We start from the raw sequence: 22,238 nt of genomic DNA on the forward strand, positions 1-22,238 counted from the left end.
TCCCTGCCCGCCTTCCGCAGGCCCATTCCCCTTTCAGGGGCAGAAGCCATTCTCTCTGTGTGTGGCTGGGGATTGACGTACACCACCCCCGTACACGTAATCCCCTGCCACCTTCCCTTGTTCCTCTGTCACCTCTGGGCCCCTCCCTTAGCCTTTGGGGCCTAGGAAAGGACAGGCACCCACCAAATATTGGGTTGGCCAAAGAGTTCGTTTGGGTGTCCTGTAAGGTGTTATGGAAGAACCCAAACGAACTTTTCGGCCAGACCAGTAGCTTGCAATTTCCTCGGTACAGATCACTCTCTATAAAACACAGTTCACCGTATGCTCTGTGCCAGGTTCTCAGACGGGGAGAGAGAAGAACACGGTGTGATTTGGCTTCTTCCTCTGAGGCTCTGCAAGTAAGAGGCGGAAGACAGCCAGGTCAAGGGACAGCGTTAATTTGGTGCAGCATAGAGGCTATTACTGTGCGTTTGCCACGGGCCAGGCGCCTGCCACACCTGCCTCATCTGAGTCCCGTAACAGGCCTGCACGTTAGCTACAGACAGTTACTAAAGCCCAGAGAGGGTGAGTTCCTTGCCGAAGGTCAGGTGTGTATGACTGCTCATTTCGTAGATGGGAAACTGAGGCTCAGAGCGGGGGACCTTAACTGTACAAGATCGCTCAGCTAGTAATTAGCAGAGTTTGAATCCAGAGGTATCAGGTACCACGAGATTCAGGGCCCAGAGACAAGACACCTCTGACATCTGAAAGTTACTTCCTGGATGTGTTCAATTTCAAACACTCCCGCCCAAGCAAAGATGACAAAGCAAATGACTCAGTCATTCATAAGACACTGTTCGGTATAGAGAATGTTTAATGTTCTTTATCTTCTTTAATCCTAACAAGAACCCTACAGAATAAATCCTGCAGCGGGATTATTATCTGCATGTTACAGGCAAGCAGGCTGATTCTCAGAGAGATTCTGTGATTGAGGTCGCAGAGCTCACCACGGCAGAGCAGGACACCAACCCATGGCTTCTGGGCTCCTGGAGAGACCTAGCCCCATGATGGTTCCCTTGCCCATCTGTATGGACAGATGGACAAATCTAGACCTGGTGGGTAGAGGGCTACCCTCTGCACCAAGTCTGCAGCAAGAAGAACTGCAGGGACATCTTAGCTCGATATTACAGGCACTCAGGTACCTCTGACAGTAAACATTTTAGTCCATCCATCTGCCACCTTCGATGATGGGCACAACCTTGGCCGCAGAATCACACACCGGCACCTCCAACGTACACTCCAGCGGACAGCCAAGGGTTCTGAGGTTTCCTGCACTCTGGTCCATGCACAAAGATTTTAGGCCTAGCCCCAACTGCATACCGGTTTCTGGACTTCCCTGTAGCTTGGGGACACGTCAAAGTCAGCTCTTGGAGTTGGGAGTCAGCATGTCCTGGAGAAGGGGGAGGGGTCAAGGAAGGGAGCCAGTGGCCTGAGAACTGCCCCTAGGGCAGAACCTGTGGATGCTGGACTGATCCCTCCTGGCCTGTGAGCCAATCTTATCAGGAGCTCACTGCATACCCCGCCAGGGCCCCCATGCAGGTCCCAGCGCACCTGTGCAGAAGCAGAGCCCGCGGCCACACCCCAGGTGCACGGGGGTCTTACACCCGGGAGGGCACTGGGTCCCGGAAGCCTAGGCAGTGGGGCAGGGGAGTGAGAGAAGCTGCAGAATGGCTAAGGTCGCTTTCTCTGTTTCCTTGTGCTTGCCGTTGCGGTGGCTGACCGGGGACCTGCCTACGTGGGGCCGGAACTGATCAGGAGCCAGCTATCTGGAGAACGTAGCGTTTGGCTTCTGTCCCTCCGTTGTTCCCAGCCCGGACGCCACCTCACGGCCCCCTGGTCTGGCCTCTCGCCCCTCGTCTCAGCCTCCCACCAACGCCGTCCCCCTCAGGTATCTGCCTTAGAATCTGCCCAGCCCCTCGAGCCCCAGCCTGGCACTGCCCCGCAGTCCAAGGGGAGACCCACCCCCTCTGCCGGCTGCCTCCCCATCGAGGGCTGAGGAGAAGGCAGAGAGCTCCCCTCAGGCCAGGTCTGCCTCTTGGGGGGGGGTCTTCAGGCAGTGGCCCCCAGCGCACCTCCCACCCCTGGGCCACGCTGACCCCGCTCCCCGACGCTCAGACCCAGCGCGCCTGCCTGCTCCCACTGTCCCTCCCCACCTTCAGCTAGTGCCACTGCTTGTATAACAGGTCTGGCACTTCGCTTGGTTTTTATGACAGACGTGGTGGAGTGTTTGGGTGAGCGCCTGGGCTAAATAAATAGAATCTGAGTATTCTTATCATCACCCCGTTTGCTGTTTCACTGAGATTGTTTGCGGGGGGAGAGAAAGAGACTAAAAAGTACAGGTGGGGACAAACTGGGGGGAGATTGCCAATAAAACCTGCCACTGCAGGGCTGCTAGAAAGGCTGTGGTTTGCACACCTGCTTTTGGAAAGGGGTTTTCCTTTGGGCTTGGGGTTTTTAGTTGTTGTTGTTTTGTCTTGTTTTTGAATTTTTGTTGGAGTAGAGCTGATTTACACTGTTGTGTTAGTTTCTGCTGTACAGCAAAGTGAGTCAGTTATACATATACATATATCCACTCTTGTTTAGATTCTTTTCCCATATAGGTCATTACAGAGTGTTGAGTGGACTTCCCTGTGCTATACAGTAAGTCCTTATTAGTTATCTATTTCGTGTATAGTACTGTGTATATGTCAGTGCCAATCTCCCATGGGCTTGGATTTTTAATAGCAGTGATCCGATTCGAGATAATGGCTAGATCCTGTCTCTTGAACACCAAACCGTGGGTGTTTCCCTGAGGCTTAGTGGCCTCAAGACCCCCTCCCCACACGCCCCAAGCCCAGTGTCCAGGGACATTGCCCAGAGCAGAGTGGAGTCGAGGGGAGAGCCAGCCACACTTGCCTGGTCCCCAGCTCTGGCTGGCTGTCCGGAGCCCTGGGGGTCCCCATAGCGGGGGAGCTTCACCCTCTCCCCGCTCAGGACCTGCCACGTCTAAGTCTAGAGGATGATTAGAAGCCATGTGTGCCCGTGTTCTCCCTCCCTCCCCTCTCTCCTCTCTGCTGGGTGGAGCATCTGCCCCTGTGATTCAGAGTCAGACAGATCTCACCTGAGGGATAAGAGCCCTTTCTGATAAGGGGTCCCTTCGGACCTCCATCCTCTCTGCATGTGGAAGCTGAGGGGGGCCGCCTGGGGGAGCAGAGAGTGTTGAAAGGAACAGGAAATCTTAAAACTTAAGCGTCCTTATTTTTGCAGATCAGGACACTAAAAGGTGATGGGGCCGACGTCCCACCGTGATTTCTGGCGAAGATGGAGCTGGAACGCAGCTGTTCTGATTACGCATCAGTTGCTCCCTCTATGCCTCTTCCAGAAGCCAGGCTCCCTTGGGCACATTTGGAAATTCCTTTGGGAGCTGTGCACGCTTCAGCAACTGCATTCCTGGTTGACTTCCGCGTCTGCAAGCAGAGTGCCTCTGATCAGGTAAGGTGGGTAAACGCCCATCGAGGGAGACGGCAGAGCAGAGGGGTCTGGCTGTGGAAGGGAGAGGCCTTGGGGTCTGACCAGGAAGAGAGGGAGGAAAAAGGCTCTAGGAAGCCTGGCCAGCAGGACCAGAGGCTCTGCCCTGGGAAGGCTCTGGACACCCTTCTGCGCCCTGCCGTGTCTCCAGAGGGGCTACGCTGGGACTACGAGTCCTGACCCCAGCCTGCAGAGACCTGGAGAGAGAGTTAGGGTCGGGTCAGAGCTCCGCGGGGCTCCCTCTAAAACGTCCAGCCTCTCACAAACCAGGGGAGCCAGTACCTGCTTCTCCCCAAACCAGCACCCACCCCCTTCCCTGTCACCTCCTGGATGGCTGATTTAGGAAACAAGATGTTCATAATCATTGAGGGGTGGGAGGAGGTTGGAAACCAAGTGAGAGCTCTCGAGGCTGATCAGTCTTTCTGCAGAGGTGGGGAGGGAGGGGGAGAACTGACCGGCGGTGGAGAGAAATAGACCGGGGGGAGCGGGGGATGCTCACATCGATATGGCCATCTGTGCCCTTTTGGCACCTTGTGCAACGGGGTAGAGGTCTAGGAGGGCCAATGCCTGTGAATTTTAAAATCTACAGACAATTACAAGGATGCTAGGAAACAGACACATGCAAACACAACCAACCCTTCTAAAACATTGCTGTGACATATTGATTCAGTTGACATAAAACATGCCCCGCGGAAACATGTGTCAGGTAACGTGCACGTACGTAGCTGCAAGGCCTTCCCCAGCTCTCTTCAAGAAAGCGGAGAGTCAGCAGCTGCTACACAACGTCCCCCATGGTGCGAGCGGCTCAAGGATGAGGATGGAGAGGTTGTAAGAAAGGGGGGCAAAGGGATGGAGCTACAGTTAGCAATTGGAATGAAAAGAGGGGATCAGGGACGAAGGTCACATAGCGGGGAAAAGTGCACGAGGCCTCTGCCACAATTCAGACCTCCGGACTGTGCAGGCCCAGGTGACCGTGTGTACACGTGCAACTCCACGTGACTCATGTTTCTTCAGAATCACAGGATGTTTGAGTTGAAAAGGACCTTGGAGGGTTTTTAGCACAAACTACCATCCAGGCGGCCAGAAATCCAGCTCTAGAGCCCGGCTTACCTGGCTCCCGGGAATTTAGACACGGAAGCAGAACACCATCCTGGCTGAGCCCCTGGGCGGAGCTTGTGACGTGCGTGTGTGCGTGCGTGCGTGTGTGTGTGTGTGTGTGTTCACCCGCCGACCTGTCATCTGCTGCCGTGCAGGCTTTCTGAGCTGGCACACAAGGGCTTGTGAACCCAGTGACTGGACCAAACTCCAGGCTGAGTGAGAGGTGGCTTTAACCTCATTGCCCCAGCCTGGCTCCATCCTTGCAGCCTCTTGGCCTGCCCAGCCAGCGCTGCACTTGACAACCCAGCTAAGGAGAGACCCCGCAAGAGGACGCAGGGAGCAGGGATGGGGGGACACAGTAAGCCGGACAGGGAAACAAACACAGGGGCGGAGGTCAAGAGAAAGAAACCCAGGGTTCCACAGAGAGCACTCAGAGTCATGGCCACAGACACACACACCCCATAGCACACACACATGCACACACACCCCACACTCCATCACAGACACCAAGGGAACAGATACAATTGCAGAGAGACAGAAGCAGTGAGAGGAAAACCAGAGGGAAACACAGAAAGACGTGGAACAAACCCAGAGGGACAAAACCAGAAAAAAATTATATGTAAACACTTTGGGGCCCTAAATCCGTTGTTCTCAAGGGAGAGTACTTTGCTCCCTGGGGGACCTCAGGCAATGCCTAAAGCCACTTTTGATGGTCACAGCTGAGCGGAGGGGCAGGGGTGCTGCTGTCACCTGGTGAGTGGTGGCTAAACATCCTGCGATGTGCAGGACCGCCCCACGCTACAGAATTACTTGTTCCAAAGTATCAGTCTGGAGACTTCCCCGGCGGTCCAGTGGGTAAGACTCCACGCTCCCAATGCAGGGGGCCCGGGTTCGATCCCTGGTCGGGGAACTAGATCCCGCGTGCCGCAAGTAAGACCTGGCACAGCCAAATAAACAAGCGAACAGATAGATATTAAAAACAAACAAGCTAGATCAGCTGTGCCCAGGTGGAGGAACCATGCCCCCAAGGGAGAACTCAGCATCCGGCAGCTCCGATGCTCCCAGTCGGGGCTGGGCTGCAGCCCTCCACACCCATTTTGAGTCTGTTTTCGATTTCCCATCTGCCCTGGTGACCCTACAAAGGTGGAGAGAGGTGAGAGAGGAAAGGAAAGCTGGCAGTGGCCGCTGGGTCCTCCTGGAGGTCCCCTCCCCGCCATGAGGAATACCTCAGGGCCTTATCCTGAATGGGGGTCTTTGCCTGGAGCCCAGCAGGACAGAGAAGGTGGGTGGGTCGGCAGGCAGACACACGCCGGCTTAATGGGCACAAAGGTCCTGGGTTCAAGGTTTGGGTTCCAGCGTCTTCCCCCCACCCAGCCTGAACCCACTGACCCCTGGGTGGGTGCGGAAAGCAGCTAATCTATGGCACTGTTTGCTCAGGCTCCGTGGCCTGGGCTTGGGCCCAACAGCAGGAACGGAAGTGCTGCTGTCTCTTCAGATTTGAGGGTGGCCCTCCTCCCCCCGCCCACAGAGACACCCCACCCCTGCACCTAAGCTTCCCTTCCCCCGTCCACACAGTGCACGGGCGCACACACAGGCACAGACCACACACACGCGCGCGCACACTCCTTGCTGTACCCTCCAGCTCTCTGAATCAGAGACGGGTAGGAAAAAACACGCTCTGAAGCCTGCGAGTGACCCACACATACCTGTCACTCTCCAGGCCCAGGCCATCGGGTCCCTGGCTCGCGCGTGGGCTGGGCAGAAGCCAGGGCCTCCGTTCCTTTCCAGGGGGAAGAGGGATCTTCTTAGGCCTCCCAGCTTGCTCTCATCAGAGTCCTGTGCTGTGGGACCAGGATGGGCTGTGCATCCTGTCATCACTCTTCAGTATGACTGTGCAGGTCCCTTCTTTCCGGAACGCTCTTTGCCAGTTGGAATGAGGGAATGCGGTAGGGCAGAAAGATGGGGGTTTAGGCATCAGGGGAGGGGCTGAATCTGGCCTTTGCTCCAATTGGCTCTATGACGTTGGGTGACGGCTCTATGACCTTTACCACCGCGAGCTTCATTGTTTTTCTTCCATTGGAAAAATGCTGATAATAATACCTGCCTCACAGGTTCGACGTGAGTTGACGTGGGAAGACTTAGTTAAGGGTCCGGCAGGCAGTGCTGGGTGAATAAACGCTGTCTCCACTGCAGGTTGCCAGAGAAAACATTTGCAATATTTGGGGCGTATTTATACTAAAAAGTTCTTTGTTGTTTATCTGAAATTCAAATTGAATCGAGTGTCCTGTATGTTACTTGGCAGCCCACCCCTTATATGTTGTGTTGGGGACAGTCTCTAGAATTCCGGAGTAGGGGTCCGCGAACTCTGTCCAGGAGGCCACATCCTGCCCACAGCGTCATTTTTTTGACCTAATTCGTGAGCTCAGAATGGATTTTACGTCTCTTAAGGGCTATAAAAACAAAGAGGAATGTGTGTCAGATTCCGTATGCCTGCATGCAGCTTGCAAGACCTAGAATATTTACTGTCTGGCCCTTTACAGGACAAGTTGGTGAGGGGAGTGAGAGTTTTCAGTATTTATGTCCCTATGCTGGGCGAGGCGAGAGATTAAGCAAAGCTACGTCTCCAGGACGGGAGGCCCAAAGACCCTGTGAGGAAGGTGTGTTCACTGGGGACCACGGGCCCCTCAAACCCAGTGCCCTGCCTGATTCCCTCATCCTCCCTCACTGACTCGAGTCTCTCAGGCTAGACTGACCTGTCCAGGCCTATCTATAAAAGGTCACCGGGTGTCCCAAAGTCCAAGGAGCCCCCTCCATTCTCTCAGCAGGCCTCCCCTCCCTGCACTGGCTGGGGGCAGTGGGAGTGACCCAGGTGGAGAGGGAGTTTAGCCAGGCCCCTCACAGCAGGCAGACCTGGTGGCCTGTCTCTTTAAATCTCAGGTAATTTGGGAGGAGTGAGGGAGTGTCTGCAGGGCTTCTGCTACTCCCAGGAGGAGCTCCTGCCTGAGAAGCCCCAGTGGCGGGAGACCCAGCTCTGTAACTCGGAGGCCTCTGTATCCGGCTGGTGCACCTGGGAGGCCCTAGACGGGACCTCTAGGGGAGAAGGCGGGCCGGCCCTAGGGGCTGCTGATGTGGCCCCAGGGCTGAGTCCAGGCGGGCTCTGGCCTTGGCCCCAGGCCCCCAAAGGAGCCGGCCCTACACTCCATGGGGTTGCCGCTGCCCAGGGAGAAGGGGCACATTCTCTGCCTGTGGAGAAAGTTCCGTAGGTGGTTCCAGAGACAGGAGTCATGGGCTCAGAGGCGAGACGAGCAGAACCTGCTCCAGCAGAAGAGGTAAGTCTCAAAGGGATCCTCCTACACCCCCAGGCTTGCCCCTCCCCCCATCCCTCTTCTCCCCCCATCCCTCTTCTCCCCCCCCACCCCCGGCCCCAAGCCCTTTTTGGCACCTCTGTCTGGGCAGACTTCCTCCAGGCCTGACTCCTTGGGAGCATTTGGTCTCAGGGGTCTTGGCCTGTGGGGCTAGCTCCCCAGGACGCCAGGTGGAAGGGGAGGGGGCTGGCAGGGGTGACACAGGTGTTTGCTAGGTGTTGACACAGGTGGTTACGATCCAATCAATTAGGGAAGCCTCTCGTGAGTACTTCCCGGAAGGCCAGGCACCTTGCTGGGCCTGGGAAGGATTATGGCATCATAGACCTGCAGCCTGGAGGTGCTTTATCTCTCTACCCCCTGCCCCTAGAACAGTCTCTCGGACAGAAACACATAGCACGTATATGTACACATGTGGGAATGAATGAATGAATGAATGAATGAATGGAGCAGAGAGGGAACTGCAGGTACTAGTAACCACAAAAGAAGACAGAATTTGCTAATCATCATTCCTCTGCATTTAGTGCCTCAGCCGTTGACCCAGGCCCTTCTCTGGGTCAGACTCTTGGGGCAGGTAGAGGGGGGTTGGTATGGAGACAGCAAAGCTGGGACCCAGCCCTGAAATTTATTACCCTCTGCTGGGGGAGAGGGGCATGGGTAACGGGCCAAATTCCAGATGTGCTCAGAGCTCACTGTCAAATGCAGGTTGAGGAATTTGAGAGGCTCTAGAGTTGGAGCCCTAAGGAAATCTCACTTGTCACTTCCAGCCCCTGGAAACTGCCCTAAACTCATCTGACGGTCCTCCCCACTCCATGGCAGCCTAGAGTTGGGAACTGGAGAGGAGGGGCAGCGAGAAAGCTTGAGGCCGTGCCAGTGTGTGGTTTCTTCTGCAGTCTCTGTGCTCTCCCCACCCGGGGGCTGGCAGGCTAGAAGGAAGTCCTCCTCTTGGGACTTCCCTGGGCTCCTGAGAAGACAGATATTATGTCTATTTAAAGGGGAAGGTCCAAAGTGTTTGTGTCTGGGAGTCTTTCTCCACCTCCAAGTGCAGGGGTCTGCCTGAGCCTGATGGGGAGGCTGGGGGCTATCTGGAGGCCCTGCGGTTTTCTTTCTTTTGCTCAAGGATTCAGGGTTGGAGATGTGCCCCTTTTTTGAGTTTTGGCTTCCCAGCTCTCACACCAGCTGCCCACCTCTCTCCCCCCAGGCCTGGGAGAGTGGGGGCTGAGCACATGTTTGGCGGATGACATCTTGAGGCAACAGAATGGTATTGTTGTCGGAGACCGGGCCATCACCGGTTCCATTCATCCCTTTCCCACTCTCGGGACCTCGGGGCCTGGGGGAGCCCGGCGGGAGCCCAGAAAGGCCTGGGGGCTTGGAAGTGGTGGCAGAGGCTCCCTGTGTGCCTATGTGTGGCAAAGACAGAGTGAAGGACCCGGGCGGAGCCCGCGGCTGCTTTCCTTGTCTTTTCTGCCCCTGTTCCTTAGGGACTTCTGGTGGGCTTTCCTCTGGCAGGCCTGGGCTAGGAAGGCCTGATGTCACCACTGGGAGGGATTCTCCCCCTTTCCTGATCTCCCGTCTGATTCCACAGTTTTTTAACCCCCCCCCTTCCCGGACACCAGGATCCTGGTATATTGATTCCCCTCTGGGTGGATACTGCCCAGAAGGACCTGAAAGTGCCAGGAAGGGGAGTGTCGAAGGCTGTACCATCAGCCAGCCTAAGGGAAGATTTGTGGGCAGCTAGACACACGTGAGCTGCCCATGTGAGTGAGGACAGCGCGGCCAGGTGAGAAGGGCCTGTTACCATCCCCCCACCCCCTGGGAATGAGGCAGACCCAGAGTGAGCAGAGGGGGGCTCTGGGTGGGGTTGGGGGTGGAGCATGGTCCAGCGAGAAGGGAGCCATTCAGGTCTCTCCAGGAATATGGGGAACCCAGCATCCCTCTTTCTCTGGTAGACTCTTGGGTCTTCGTCACCGCTCCCTCTGCTTAAATGGACATCGTTGGGATCCAGGTGGAACCGTCACTTTCTCTCATTCCCTCTGCATCATCTCTCTCAGCTTTGCATCGTCGTATCTCCTGAGACGCAATGTACTAGACATGGAGTGTAAAACTCTCAGCTAGGTTTGCAGAAATGAACATGACACATTCTCTGCCCTCAAGAAGCTCACGTTCTCATGGGCAAAACGCACCAGTAGGTATCGACTTGGGTTAACATTGAGCTTAGCGAGTGTTCTAAGAAGGCTGTGAACAAGCATCATGGGACCCTTGAGGAGGACAGTGCAGGCTCTGATTTTGGTTGGTGTGGGGTGTGCTGAGCAGCTTCCAGGGTCTGTCTACCTAACCTGACCCTCCCCCGACCCCCTCGCTGGCATGGTCACCCTCCCACTAGTTGGCAAAAGGCAGGGAACGCTGGGGGTTCTTTTCTGTTTAGATAGATCCCTGTATTAATATCTGTGAACTGGCCTGTCTGTCAGAAGTAAGTGCTGGGACGCTGCAGCACGTTAGGACTCTCTGCCTCAGCAGGGAGCGTGCACCTACCACATGCAGGACGCGGTTTTGGCAACTAGAAAGGCGGCCAAATCTGGAATTAGCCACTTTCCCGAGCTTTGGCTTCTTCATCCCGTCGCCCAGAACCTGAGCTGGAGGGAGGTCGCCCCAAGTGGCCAGGGCACGCCTCCTCCCCACTCAGGGCTGCTCTTTGCTTCACCTGTGGTCACTGCACCAGCTGCTCCCCCAACTCACCCGCACCGCCAGCAGAATTGGGAAGAGCCATAAAACTAGAAGAACCACATAATTGAGTGGTGAGAGCCTGAGGCTAGGTTGCTGGCCAAGCGTTCTGCCTTAAACTCTGTTTGATCTTCTGGCAAGGATTTGGCATGGCTGCCTCGGTTTCCTTTGCGTAAAAATGAGAGAATGATTCAGCCTGTGTCACGGGGCTGTAAAGAGCAAACGGGATAGTAAGTGAGATGCTGCTTTGGAAGCTAAAAAGCACATTTAACCCATGGCACTGTTGTGATTAAAAAGGACATAAGGGGGCTTCCCTGGTGGCGCAGTGGTTGAGAGTCCACCTGCCGATGCAGGGGACGCGGGTTCGTGCCCCGGTCCGGGAGGATCCCATATGCCGCGGAGCGGCTGGGCCCGTGAGCCATGGCCGCTGAGCCTGCGCGTCCGGAGCCTGTGCTCCGCAGCGGGAGAGGCCACAACGGTGAGAGGCTCGCGTACCGCAAAAAAAAAAAAAGACATAAGGAAAGTCAAAAGGCAAGTCCCAGTGACGGCAGGAGTTAGAGGAGTTGTGAGCTTCCGCCCATCAGAGCTGGATCCACCGAGGGAACCAGAGTCAGGGCTTCTAGATGGTGTGACCCTCCCCTGCCCAGCTGGCACGCTTCTCCAGGAGGGGCTGGTGGAGAAACCAGTGGGACCCACACATGTGGCTCCTGTGCCCCCCGTACCTGCTCTGACCCCTCTTCGGATCCTGATTAACACAGAGAATAGGGACAGAGAAATGGCCATCGGGAGTCCCAGCGCTGCCTCTGACTTGTTTGGACAAATCACCTCGGGACTTCAGGCTTCTTTCTCCATCGATTACATGAACAGATTAGACTAGGTTTCTAAGGACTTTCTAGCTCGAAAATGCAGATTTGAATTCTTCTCTAGACACTCTTGATCCTGCCTTGTTTCCCAGCAACCAAATACAAAACTTCATTCGTGCCTATGGCACCCACGTGTGCAGGTCCACATGTGAGTGCACACACAGACGTGTACATATCCACAAGAATGGAGGCAGAGAGGACGGGCTGAGGGGACAGAGAGAAAAGGCGAGTGGCAGATCCTTGGGGCCCAGAGGGAGCCCTGAGGGAAGATCAATGATTCATTTACTCTATAGAAAGTGTGCTAGGTTTTATGCCAGAAATCCTATAGTAGCATTTCTACCAGTCCATTACTGAACCATACCGTTCAATTTTATAACTGTCAAGCAAAATAAGACATTCTAAATTCTAGAAACACCTTTCATATCATTATAATTTCAGATCTGCTCTCTAATTTCTTTTATTAAGTCTTTTATTAAATACTTAATCAGTGGGTGCTTGAAAGGCTTCACCTTTTGTTTCTTAGTTGAGTATTTAATGATTTATAAGAAAACACACAGAGGGAATTTCTTACTCTATTTAATGTGAAAAATACTTTCCTAAAAAGGTTATGAATAATTATACCTCAAGGTCAGGGTTTCGCTACCTTGGCACTTTTGACGTGTTGGGCAGATGATTTTCTGTTACGGGAGCTTGCCTTGTGTAAGAATCTTAGCAGCATCCCCGCCCTCTGCCCGCTAGATGCCAGTAGCACCCCTCCCTGCAGTCATGACAACCAAAGATGTCTCCAGACATTGCCCAGTTCCTTGGGAGGCGGCAGGGGACCACCGCTGGTTAAGGACCACTGCTCTAAATCACTGTTTGTAAGTAAGAGATTCTGGTAGTAGTGTTAAGCATTCTACTAAATAAAGTGGAACTCTCCCCTGGGAGGGAGGGAGTATAATTTAACCGTTAAAATCAGAAGACATTTTGGCAATATCGTCTCTTCTTCCTGCCGTAGGGAGGTGTCTGGTGAAGATGTGTAGATTTTGCTCCAGATCTAAACGTCTGTGCTGGGTTGCTTTGGAAGAAGCTAATTTCCCAGGGACAAGAATCTTTGGATGCGTCCGCTCTTGTGCCTTTCTTATGGGGCACAAGGGTAGGCAGGTGGTTGGAGTGGGGCGGGATCTGCCTTATTGCCAAGAATGCGAGCAAGGGCTTTCTCGGCTGCCCCCTTGTGGCCCTGTGATGCTATTGCAAATCATGCCTCTGCCTGCTTCCCTGGGAACCATTCAGACACCACTGCCCTCCGTTTTTGCTGGATTCTGGAGTTTGCCACCCAAAGGAGGCCGGGTCTCCATAAACCTGGTTGGGGTTCCCAGATAAAATACAAGACAGAGTTGAATTTGAATTTCAGATAAACAACAAATAAGTTGTTAGTATATGTGTGGCCCACATATTGCATGAGACATACTTATATTAAAAACTTATTTTCTGTGTATCTAAAATTCAGCTCTAACCGAGCATCCTCGTGTTTTTACTTGGTAAATCTGGCAAGCCCCATTCGAACAATATCTCCCTGCCCTTCCCAGGCCAGTAGGGCAGTCAGCAGAGGCCAGAAACAGAACGCGTATGGACTGGAGGTTTGGGAGAGACATTTATGGGCATCAGAGGTGTGTCAGGACCAAGGGGGACATCTTTGGGGCTGCCACTGACTAGCCTCCTCCCTCACGTCTTAGGAAGCAGGGAGGAGACTCTGCGCTTGGGTCAGAAGCCCCCTTGGACTTATTCCTAGCTTTGCCATTAACCTTCAGTCAAAATGGGGCACGAAACTAGAAGCTAATTGGAGGGGGGCAGAGAAAGTTTACAAAGATGAGAAAGTGGCTGATCTCTGACCTCAAGGGCCCCTAGTGTAGAGGAAGAGACAGATGCTAATCACAGAACACAGTGAAAATGCTAAAATGAAAGTAAGGCCAGAGGAGAGGGTGGAAAACGTCCTCCTGTGTGTGTGTGTGTGTGTGTGTGTGTGTGTGTGTGTGTTGGGGAATACTGCTTGCTTTACAACATCCATAAAGGGGGGCTTTGGGCAAATCGTTGGGAAAGGTAGTGGTGATGGTAGGGCTGATGGGGGTGGGGGGGTGGAAGGTGTAACAGACTTGTTTTGCAGCTGTGTGCGCATACCAAGCGTACTATTTTTTACTTAGATTATACGTTTGCCTAAGGTTGGCTTAGGGGGCGGCCTGATGGAGATAATAAGGAAGGACAGTAAAGGCAAACCACCTTCTGGCATTGCTACAGTTCACTCCTTCTACAGATAGTGGCAATGAGTGTCTGCCGTACGCTGGGCATATTCCCAGGCACGGCGAGCACAGAACAGAGTGATTAGGGCGGGGTGGGGGATTAGAGTCCGGGTGGAAGGAGAGTTGAGTTATAGCACAGGAGTGGGGAGGATGGTGTGCCCTGGGGTGGTGAGGCTGAAATGCCAGGTGGAGGGCCAATGAGAGGAAGAGAGCCTGGAAAAGGAGTTGCACAAAGGCTCTAGAGCATTTCTGAGATTCTTCCCCTGGGTGTTTAAGGAGCCATCAGACTTCTGTGAACTGTGGCTGCATCTGCCGTTTAGAGAGAGTATCTTGGTGGCATCCCGAAGAATGGATTGGGGAAAACAGGGGTGCGGGGAAAGAGGATATTTTGCTAATCCTGGCCTAGAGAATGAGGACGTGCATCAGCAGGAATGAGAGGGCAGGGACTGAACGGAGAGGGATGTTGAATTGGCAGGTGGCTGCCTGCGTGGCCTGACGCAGGGAGCTGGGGCCAGCATTCAGGGAGGTGGACGTGTCGTGCTCTTTCCTCCTCTCCTGAGCACCCGCTCACCCCCAGCTCGTGGAGTCGATTTCCTGCTACTATGGGTTCTTCGGTGTATGAGCTCCTGTTCACATAACTGGCCATCTGTGGGTAAATAACATTATTTCATTCACTCCCGTAGAAAGACCAAGTAGTTCTGGGCCAGGAGAGAAAATTAAATAAAAGGGACCCCGTGTGTCTTAGTTGGGCTAAGTTTTGATATTACAAAAGGTTTTTTAGTTCGTTGTAGGTGTAAGACTGGAAAGTCAAAGAAGATGATTCTTTGCCTAAAACAAGTGAGAAGCAGATAGAAAGTAGGGAGAGACTGTAATGTGATGTCGGGGCCAAAAGGAAAAAAAGGACCCACGGTTGCTTCTCGATTGACCCCCAGATATGCCGTTGTAGGAAGGAAAGTGCCAGAATCAAAGGGCTTTGCCGAGGTCTAAAGAGGCGAGCATCCAGGGCTGAGAGTCCGCCTGCCGACGCGAGGGACGCGGGTTCGTGCCCCGGTCCGGGAGGATCCCACATGCCGCGGAGCGGCTGGGCCCGTGAGCCATGGCCGCTGCGCCTGCGCGTCCGGAGCCTGTGCTCCGCAACGGGAGAGGCCGCAACAGTGAGAGGCCCGCGTACCGCAAAAAAAAAAAAAAAGAAAAAAAAAAAGCGAGCATCACACAACAGGAGGAAAATCTGCCAGCTTCTACGTGTCAGCCTCCTCCGCAAATATGAGGAATTCCTTGTACCCTTAGTCCATGAAAACAAAGCTTATCTTGGAGAGTAATCGCAAGGCTTTGAGTGAAGCTCAAACAGGGTCCCTCCAGAGGTCAATAGGTCAGGAGGTGAATGAGCATTTTAACTGAAACTCCTCCCTCTATAAGCCAGGTGCACAGATCACACACACACCCTGGTCACAGCACCCAGGGGAAAGGAAGGCAGTTCCTGACATTCTCCCACGCAAGCTAAAGGGGGAAGAAGTTGCTTTGGGTTAACTAACGGGTCAGAGAAAGAGAGATCAGGCGGCGCTTCCCCCCCTCCCCCGACGGCCCCACCTCTCTGGATGAGGACCCTTGGAATTCGTTGCCACCGAGGGGTATGACAGACCTGGCTCCACAAGCGGACCTGCTCCCCTCCCTTGTAGGATCTGGGAGTCTCCTCTCCTCACAGCTGCCAAAGAGAACGATATCCAGGCTCTCGTCAAGCTGCTCGAATATGAAGCCTGCGATGTCCACCAGAAAGGTACGGCGCCTCTCCCCCCGGGTCAGCCCTGTGCACGCGCTCGCCCTCCACCAGCCTCCTGCCAGTACAGCCCCGGGACCTTCTGCCGGGGGCCCCCAAGTCTCTCCAGTCCCCATTCCCCTGCTCCAGCAAAGCCATGTGACTCTTTCTGTCAACGTCAGGAGCCCTGGGGGAGACGGCGCTGCACGTGGCGGCCCTCTATGACCACCTGGAGGCCGCCATCGTGCTGATGGAGGCCGCCCCGGAGCTGGTCGACGAGCCCATTACCTCTGAGCTGTATGAAGGTGAGAGGCCAAGGGGCTCAGGGCAGAGGGAGGAGCGACCAGCTCACTGTTTCAGGGCAGTCCTGGTGGTGGATAATTTGGGGAAACCAAGAGGGAACGTGAGCCCCCCTCCTCTGTACCCCCCTCTTCATGTCCCTTCTTCCTCAGCATCCACAGTGCAGCTCATTCGAGCACCACCCCGAGATGGAAAGGCCTAGAGTGGGAAGAGGCAGGCGGCAGCTGGGTCCCCTGGGAACCCCCACCCCATCCTCCCCGCTAAAGGCTGCCCTGGTGAAGAGGACCCTGTGGAGATTCGGGAGGGACCCCCTGCAGGATCCTGGAGACACACCCCATGACAAGAGCTCTCTTGTCCAGGTCAGACGGCACTGCACATGGCCATCATGAACCAGAACGTGAACTTGGTGAAAGCCCTGCTCGCCCACGGGGCCAGCGTCTCTGCAAGGGCGGTAGGCTCAGCCTTCTGCCTCAGTCCCCACAACCTCCTCTACTTTGGTGAGAGCCAGGGCCAGGGCTGGGAGGGTGGGGAGGGGGCCAAGAGCAAAGGGAGGGCAGGCTGCGGGGGCTCCATGCCGGGGGAAGCTGGGAGGGGTCCGCCCTCCTCAGGCTGAAGGTCAGAGCCAGCCCCCCGACGCAGGGCCCCCTGCACCGTCCCCGCCTCTGGTTCTGCTGACAAGCGTCCCCAGGCCCAGAGCTGAGACGTGGGGAGGGAGAGGCAGTCCCCTGGAGAGACTGCCCATCCCAGCCTGCACCCTCAAGCCACGGGGCCCTCTGCACCCCCAGGGGAGCACCCTTTGTCCTTTGCGGCCTGCATGGGCAGCGAGGAGACCGTGAGGCTGCTCATTGAGCACGGCGCTGACATCCGGGCCCAGGACTCCCTGGGTGAGAGCCGGGCTGGAGGGGGAGCTGAGCTGGGTGGCAGAGGAGGGGCCGGGACAGCCCTCAGGTCCACCGGGCGCAGGTTGGGGGTGGGGGTCATGGGGAGCATCAGGGACTCTAGTCCCGGTGGCCATGTGACAGCCCGTGTCCTCCCCCAGGAAACACAGTGTTGCACATCCTCGTCCTCCAGCCCAGCAAAACCTTTGCCTGCCAGATGTACAGCCTGCTGCTGTCCTACGACGGGCGCGGGGACCACCTGCAGTCCCTGGACCTCGTGCCCAATCACCAGGGCCTCACCCCCTTCAAGCTGGCTGGAGTGGAGGGCAACACCAGGGTGAGGGACCCGCCCACAGTCCCCCCGTGTTCTTCTCCTGACCTTCATCTTACGTTTCTGGCCCTTTGAGGAAATAGATCTGTCACCAGTTATCCCTGATGCTGAGGTCCCGTTTTCAGCTTCAGTTGGAATTTCTTCCGCAGCCCCTGTCTCTCTTGCCCACTTTCTCTCCCCTGAGTTGTTGGGGACTTACAGGGTCTAGATCCCACCCTGGAGTGGTCTGAAATGCCCACGTCCTCTTGTCCTTCCAGCCCACAAGCAGCAGCCCTGCATCCTCTCACCTCTTGTTTCCAAGCTCTAGAGGGAGTTACGGGGGAAGAGGAGGAACTCGGAGCCTGGCATGAAGATGGGTTCTTTTGCCCGCAAGGCTGTGGTCTTTGAGTAAACAGCGAGCACCCTTTCAGGGGTGCTGTGCTCTGGGCAAGCTTCCCAGCCACACCCTGTGACCGTCCCCTTTGCTTGCTCCTGCACCCCCAACCTTAGATGTTCCAGCACCTGATGCAGAAGCGGAAGCACATCCAGTGGACGTGCGGGCCGCTGACCTCCACTCTCTACGACCTCACAGAGATCGACTCCTCAGGGGAGGAGCAGTCCCTGCTGGAGCTGATCGTCACCTCCAAGAAGCGGGAGGTGCGCGGTACGGGGAGGGGGGAGGAGGGGGTGTGGTCTTCAGGGTAGGGAGCAGCGGGGGAGGGGAGTCAGGGTCTCCGAGCTGCTCGCTCTCCTCTTGTTCTGCTGCAGGCTCGCCAGATCCTGGACCAGACGCCAGTGAAGGAGCTGGTGAACCTCAAGTGGAAGAGATATGGGTGGCCATACTTCTGCGTGCTGGCTGCCATATACCTGCTGTACCTGGTCTGCTTTACCACGTGCTGTGTCTACCGCCCCCTCAATCCCAGGACCCACAACCAAACTGACCCCCGGGACAATACCGTCCTACAGCAGAAGCTACTTCAGGTGACACCCTAGGAGGAGCAGAGCTTCAGGCGGGATCCAGCTCTCTGCCCTTTCTTCCACGTGAATCACGTTCCCGTCTTACCACCCACGTTTCTCCCTTGCTTAAGTCTCAAATACACAGGCACAAATTCAAAATACATGCACACAGAAACATACCGATGCTCTAAGAGCAGAGTTTGAGAGCGCCAACCTTAACAGGTTAAAAAGACTGGTTTGTGACCCTAGACAAGGACGCTGACTTGTACCCAGGGGCAGGCTGGGAAGCCCCGAGTCCTCTGACCACGTCTCTCCCCTCAGGAGGCCTATGTGACCCCCGAGGATCACCTCCGACTGGTGGGGGAGCTGGTGTCCATCTTCGGAGCTGTGATCATTCTGCTCATAGAGGTGTGTGGTGGTCGGGATCCGGGGGTGAGGCTGTCTGCCGTGGGGATCCAGCCCGAGCCTCAGTCTCCAAGGGCCTTCGTGTCTTCCTGGTCTCTCTCCAGATTCCAGACATCTTCCGCGTGGGGGTCACTCGCTTCTTTGGACAGACCATCCTTGGAGGACCGTTCCACGTGCTCTTGTGAGCCTCCTTCCTCTCACCCCCGTCCCTTTCCTCACCAAGGCTGTAGTTTTACTCCCCGGATCCCTAACCTCTGGAGAACGCCAGTTCCAGAGGCCCCCTCTCTGATGTGTGTGTGACCCTGTGTATCGAGCTTACAGAGGTTGAACCTGAGTGTGTGGGCACCATTTCCATCACCCCCTTGCTCTTGGACCCCCAGGGTCATCCCAGTCTCGCTCTCATCACCCCCCCCCGCTCTCCCCCCAGCATCACCTATGCCTGCATGGTGCTGGTGACCATGGTGATGAGGCTCACCAACACCAACGGGGAGGTGGTACCCATGTCCTTCGCCCTGGTGCTGGGCTGGTGCAACGTCATGTACTTTGCCCGAGGATTCCAGATGCTGGGCCCCTTCACCGTCATGATCCAGAAGGTCAGTGCTGCCTCCTGAGCTTTCTAGAGAAAGGTCCTAGAGCAGGGGCTGCAAACATTTCTGTAAAGGGGCAGACAACAGAGGTCTCAGGCTCGGAGAGCCACATATAATCTGTTTGATTTTCTTTTTTCTCTTCCTCCTTTGAAATGTTTTTCAATCCTTCAAACATGTAAAATTCTTGTTCAAGGGCCAACCGCAACTGACCAAGTAGATGTGGCCAGCAGGCCAGTTTGCCAACCCTATGGGAGAGGGGTGGAGCTGTTAGACGTCTCAGGGTTAGACCTCTTAGAGGCTGGGAGGGGCATTTGCTCAAGGGATTGATGCGCAGCTGTCCTCCCTTCCCTCCCCTCCGTCTAGATGATTTTTGGCGATCTGATGAGGTTCTGCTGGCTGATGGCTGTGGTCATCCTGGGCTTTGCCTCAGGTACGTCGTCTCCGATGGGAGCCCTGGGCTGGAGGAAACTAGATAGCACAGAATACCTCTGGATAGACTTGGTGGGGGGCGGGGGAGGGGGAGGTGGGAAGGCAGGCAGAGGTAAGAGGAGGCCGTAGGATCTAAGGATGGGCTGTCCCTCAGGAGTGTTAGGGGGCGGTGGGTCTCGGGATCGGGAGGGTGAGCCATACGGAAACTAAGGGAATGAAAGAACCCAAAGTGCGGAGTGAGGCAGGGCTGGGATGGTGGTGGTGGAGAGGAAGGGAAAACAGCACTGAAATGGGCAGCAAAGAGCTGGCTACGGTTTATTCACATGTAACTCTCACCCCCTGGGGTGGAGCAGCCTTCTTTATCATCTTCCAGACAGAGGACCCTAACGAGCTGGGCCATTTCTACAGTTACCCCATGGCGCTGTTCAGCACCTTCGAGCTGTTCCTCACCATCATTGATGGCCCTGCCAACTACACCGTGGATCTGCCCTTCATGTACAGCGTCACCTACGCTGCCTTCGCCATCATTGCCGCCCTTCTCATGCTCAACCTCCTCATCGCTATGATGGGTGACACTCACTGGCGCGTGGCCCACGAGCGGGACGAGCTCTGGAGGGCCCAGGTGAGCGCCCCCTGGTGGCTGGGAGGGTTAGTGCAAGTCATTCCCTTCCTGCCAAGGACGGGGGGTGGGGGGGCCAAACTCAAGAGGCCGGATATTTTGACCCCCAACATAGGTTTGGACGGTTAGCGCACAGTACAGATTATGCAAAGTGCACAGAACTGGATTAGCAATACGACTGAGCAATACTGGAATAGCTGAAAATTCCTCACCGTTTTCTCAAAAAGTCAAATCTGTCTTTTCTAGAATCATCAAGAAATGACGCTTAGTAGTGGCTACTACAGCATTCAGTAAATTTTGTTATTGAATAAAAAAGCTGGAGTATCACATCTTTCTGGCAATAGTTAAGTCTTCAAAATCTGACCCAGAAAAATTGGACCTGTTAAAAGTAATGCCACACAAACTCCCTATATAGCAGAAACTATCTTCAGTCAGGTAATTGTGATGGGGACAAAAGAACGAATTGGATCAAATCATCATTTAAAAATACAAAATAATTTATCTCAACAAAAATAATTTCAGCAAAATAAATGGAAGTCCCTCAAATTGGATGGCATCTAACTGTGTTGTGTAGAAAATGGAGTTAAAAAAAAGCGTAAGCTGGCTGAACAGGGTTTGCTGATGAAAATATTTTTTTCCATGCGAATGTATTGATATGAGATTTCTCTGCAAGATGTTTGTGTTTCTAAGTAGCCTTTACACCTGTAGGGCCAAAATATTCTGCAGCCCTGCAGACCCTTTCTCTTTGCTCTGCCCTCCTTCCTGTCTCCTTGGAGCAAGGTCTCCCCACCTGCTGCAGGACCAGCCCGGCCCGGATGTCAGGTTACGGGTGAAGTGCTGTAGGGCTCAAGGCCCATCCACTCTCGCCCGCAGAAGAGAGCTGACAAAGCTGCCACTGCCGTCCCCACCTCAGGGGTGTTGGCACCTCTGGGAAACCATGAGTTTCCCAGATGTTGCTCAACTGTTTTCCCTCTGCCTGGCGTCCTCTCCTCTCCTGGTCTGCACCCAGCCTCTGATTTCGTCCTCTTTTGTCCCCACACGCAGGTCGTGGCCACCACAGTGATGCTGGAAAAGAAGCTGCCTCGCTGCCTGTGGCCTCGCTCCGGGATCTGCGGGCGCAAGTTCGGGCTGGGGGACCGTTGGTTCCTGCGGTGAGTGACAGCGGGGGCTGGCGTCCCTCTGCTCAACCTCCTGCCCCCAGGGACCCTGTGCAGGCCTGTGTGCTCCCTAGGCTTCAGGCCTCGCTGGGAGAAAGGGGCCTGCTAGGTTCCTGGGCCCTGAAAGCATCCCCAGAGCTGCTGGACTCAACTCTGTGCTGTTTCCTGAGGCCTGGCACCCCCTGTGCCCACTCGGGCTGCAGACAAGGGAAAAGGGCACCAGCAGTAGGGTTGGGCGGGGCCAGGAGACAAGGGCTGGTCCAAGGTCAGCCTCTCCAACTCTTCCTTCCCCGCCGCCAGGGTGGAAGACAGACAGGATCTCAACCGGCAGCGCGTCCGGCGCTATGCGCAGGCCTTCTGCAACCCAGGCTCCGAAGATGACATGGAAGGACGGGGGCTGGGTGGCCCCCACCTGTCCCTTCCTGCCCCCTCAGTGTCTCGAAGTACTTCCCGCAGCAGCACGAACTGGGAGAGGCTGCGGGAAGCGACCCGGAGAGAGGGGAGGGGGACGATGACCATGGCTCTGGAGGACGGGCAGTGCTGGGAGTACCAGATCTGAGTGTCTCCGCCCACACTGGTGCCCAGCAGCATCAAGAAGCAAAGCCTAGACCTCTCATCTGCCAGGTCCAGAGGGTAGAACACAATAAAGGGAAACCAAGGAGCAGGCCCACACCTCATGGGAAGCACAGGGCCCAGCGCGAATAAGGACCCAGCTTCAACCACCCTGGCGGCTGCACTCTCTGAGCCAAGCACTTTAAGAAAGGCTTGCTGCCTCGGGCACTGGTCTCCACCCCGGTGTCACAGCTGCAGACAGTGGAGGAGGCTGGGGAAAGGTGTAATGAGGGAATGGGTACCGCCTGGTGGGGAAGCCACCTCCTACCTTCCAATAAAGTCCTTCCTGCTGTCCTTGTGCACCCTCCTCTGCGGTGTGGTCTTCCTGGCCCTGCCTCTCTGCTCCAAGGCCTTCCCACCCCTTC

At 55.3% G+C, this 22,238-nt stretch overlaps 1 protein-coding gene across 1 annotated transcript; it reads left to right on the forward strand.

Moving 5' to 3' along the window:
- Nucleotides 1–7,830: 7,830 nt before the first annotated feature.
- On the forward strand, nt 7,831–21,820 carry TRPV6 (transient receptor potential cation channel subfamily V member 6; the record flags this gene model as incomplete). The annotated part of the gene is made up of 15 exons (XM_082662457.1): nt 7,831–7,973; nt 15,543–15,640; nt 15,802–15,924; nt 16,279–16,416; nt 16,705–16,803; nt 16,959–17,134; nt 17,618–17,764; nt 17,876–18,088; nt 18,386–18,472; nt 18,574–18,650; nt 18,897–19,062; nt 19,420–19,486; nt 19,839–20,107; nt 21,149–21,255; nt 21,562–21,820. Exons 1-15 carry the CDS (start codon nt 7,846–7,848, stop codon nt 21,818–21,820), a joined length of 2,154 nt encoding a protein of 717 aa, XP_082518583.1. The 5' UTR covers nt 7,831–7,845.
- Nucleotides 21,821–22,238: the final 418 nt, after the last annotated feature.

Source organism: Grampus griseus (genome assembly GCF_964374135.1).
Source record: "Grampus griseus genome assembly, chromosome: 9".
Classification (NCBI taxonomy): domain Eukaryota; kingdom Metazoa; phylum Chordata; class Mammalia; order Artiodactyla; family Delphinidae; genus Grampus; species Grampus griseus.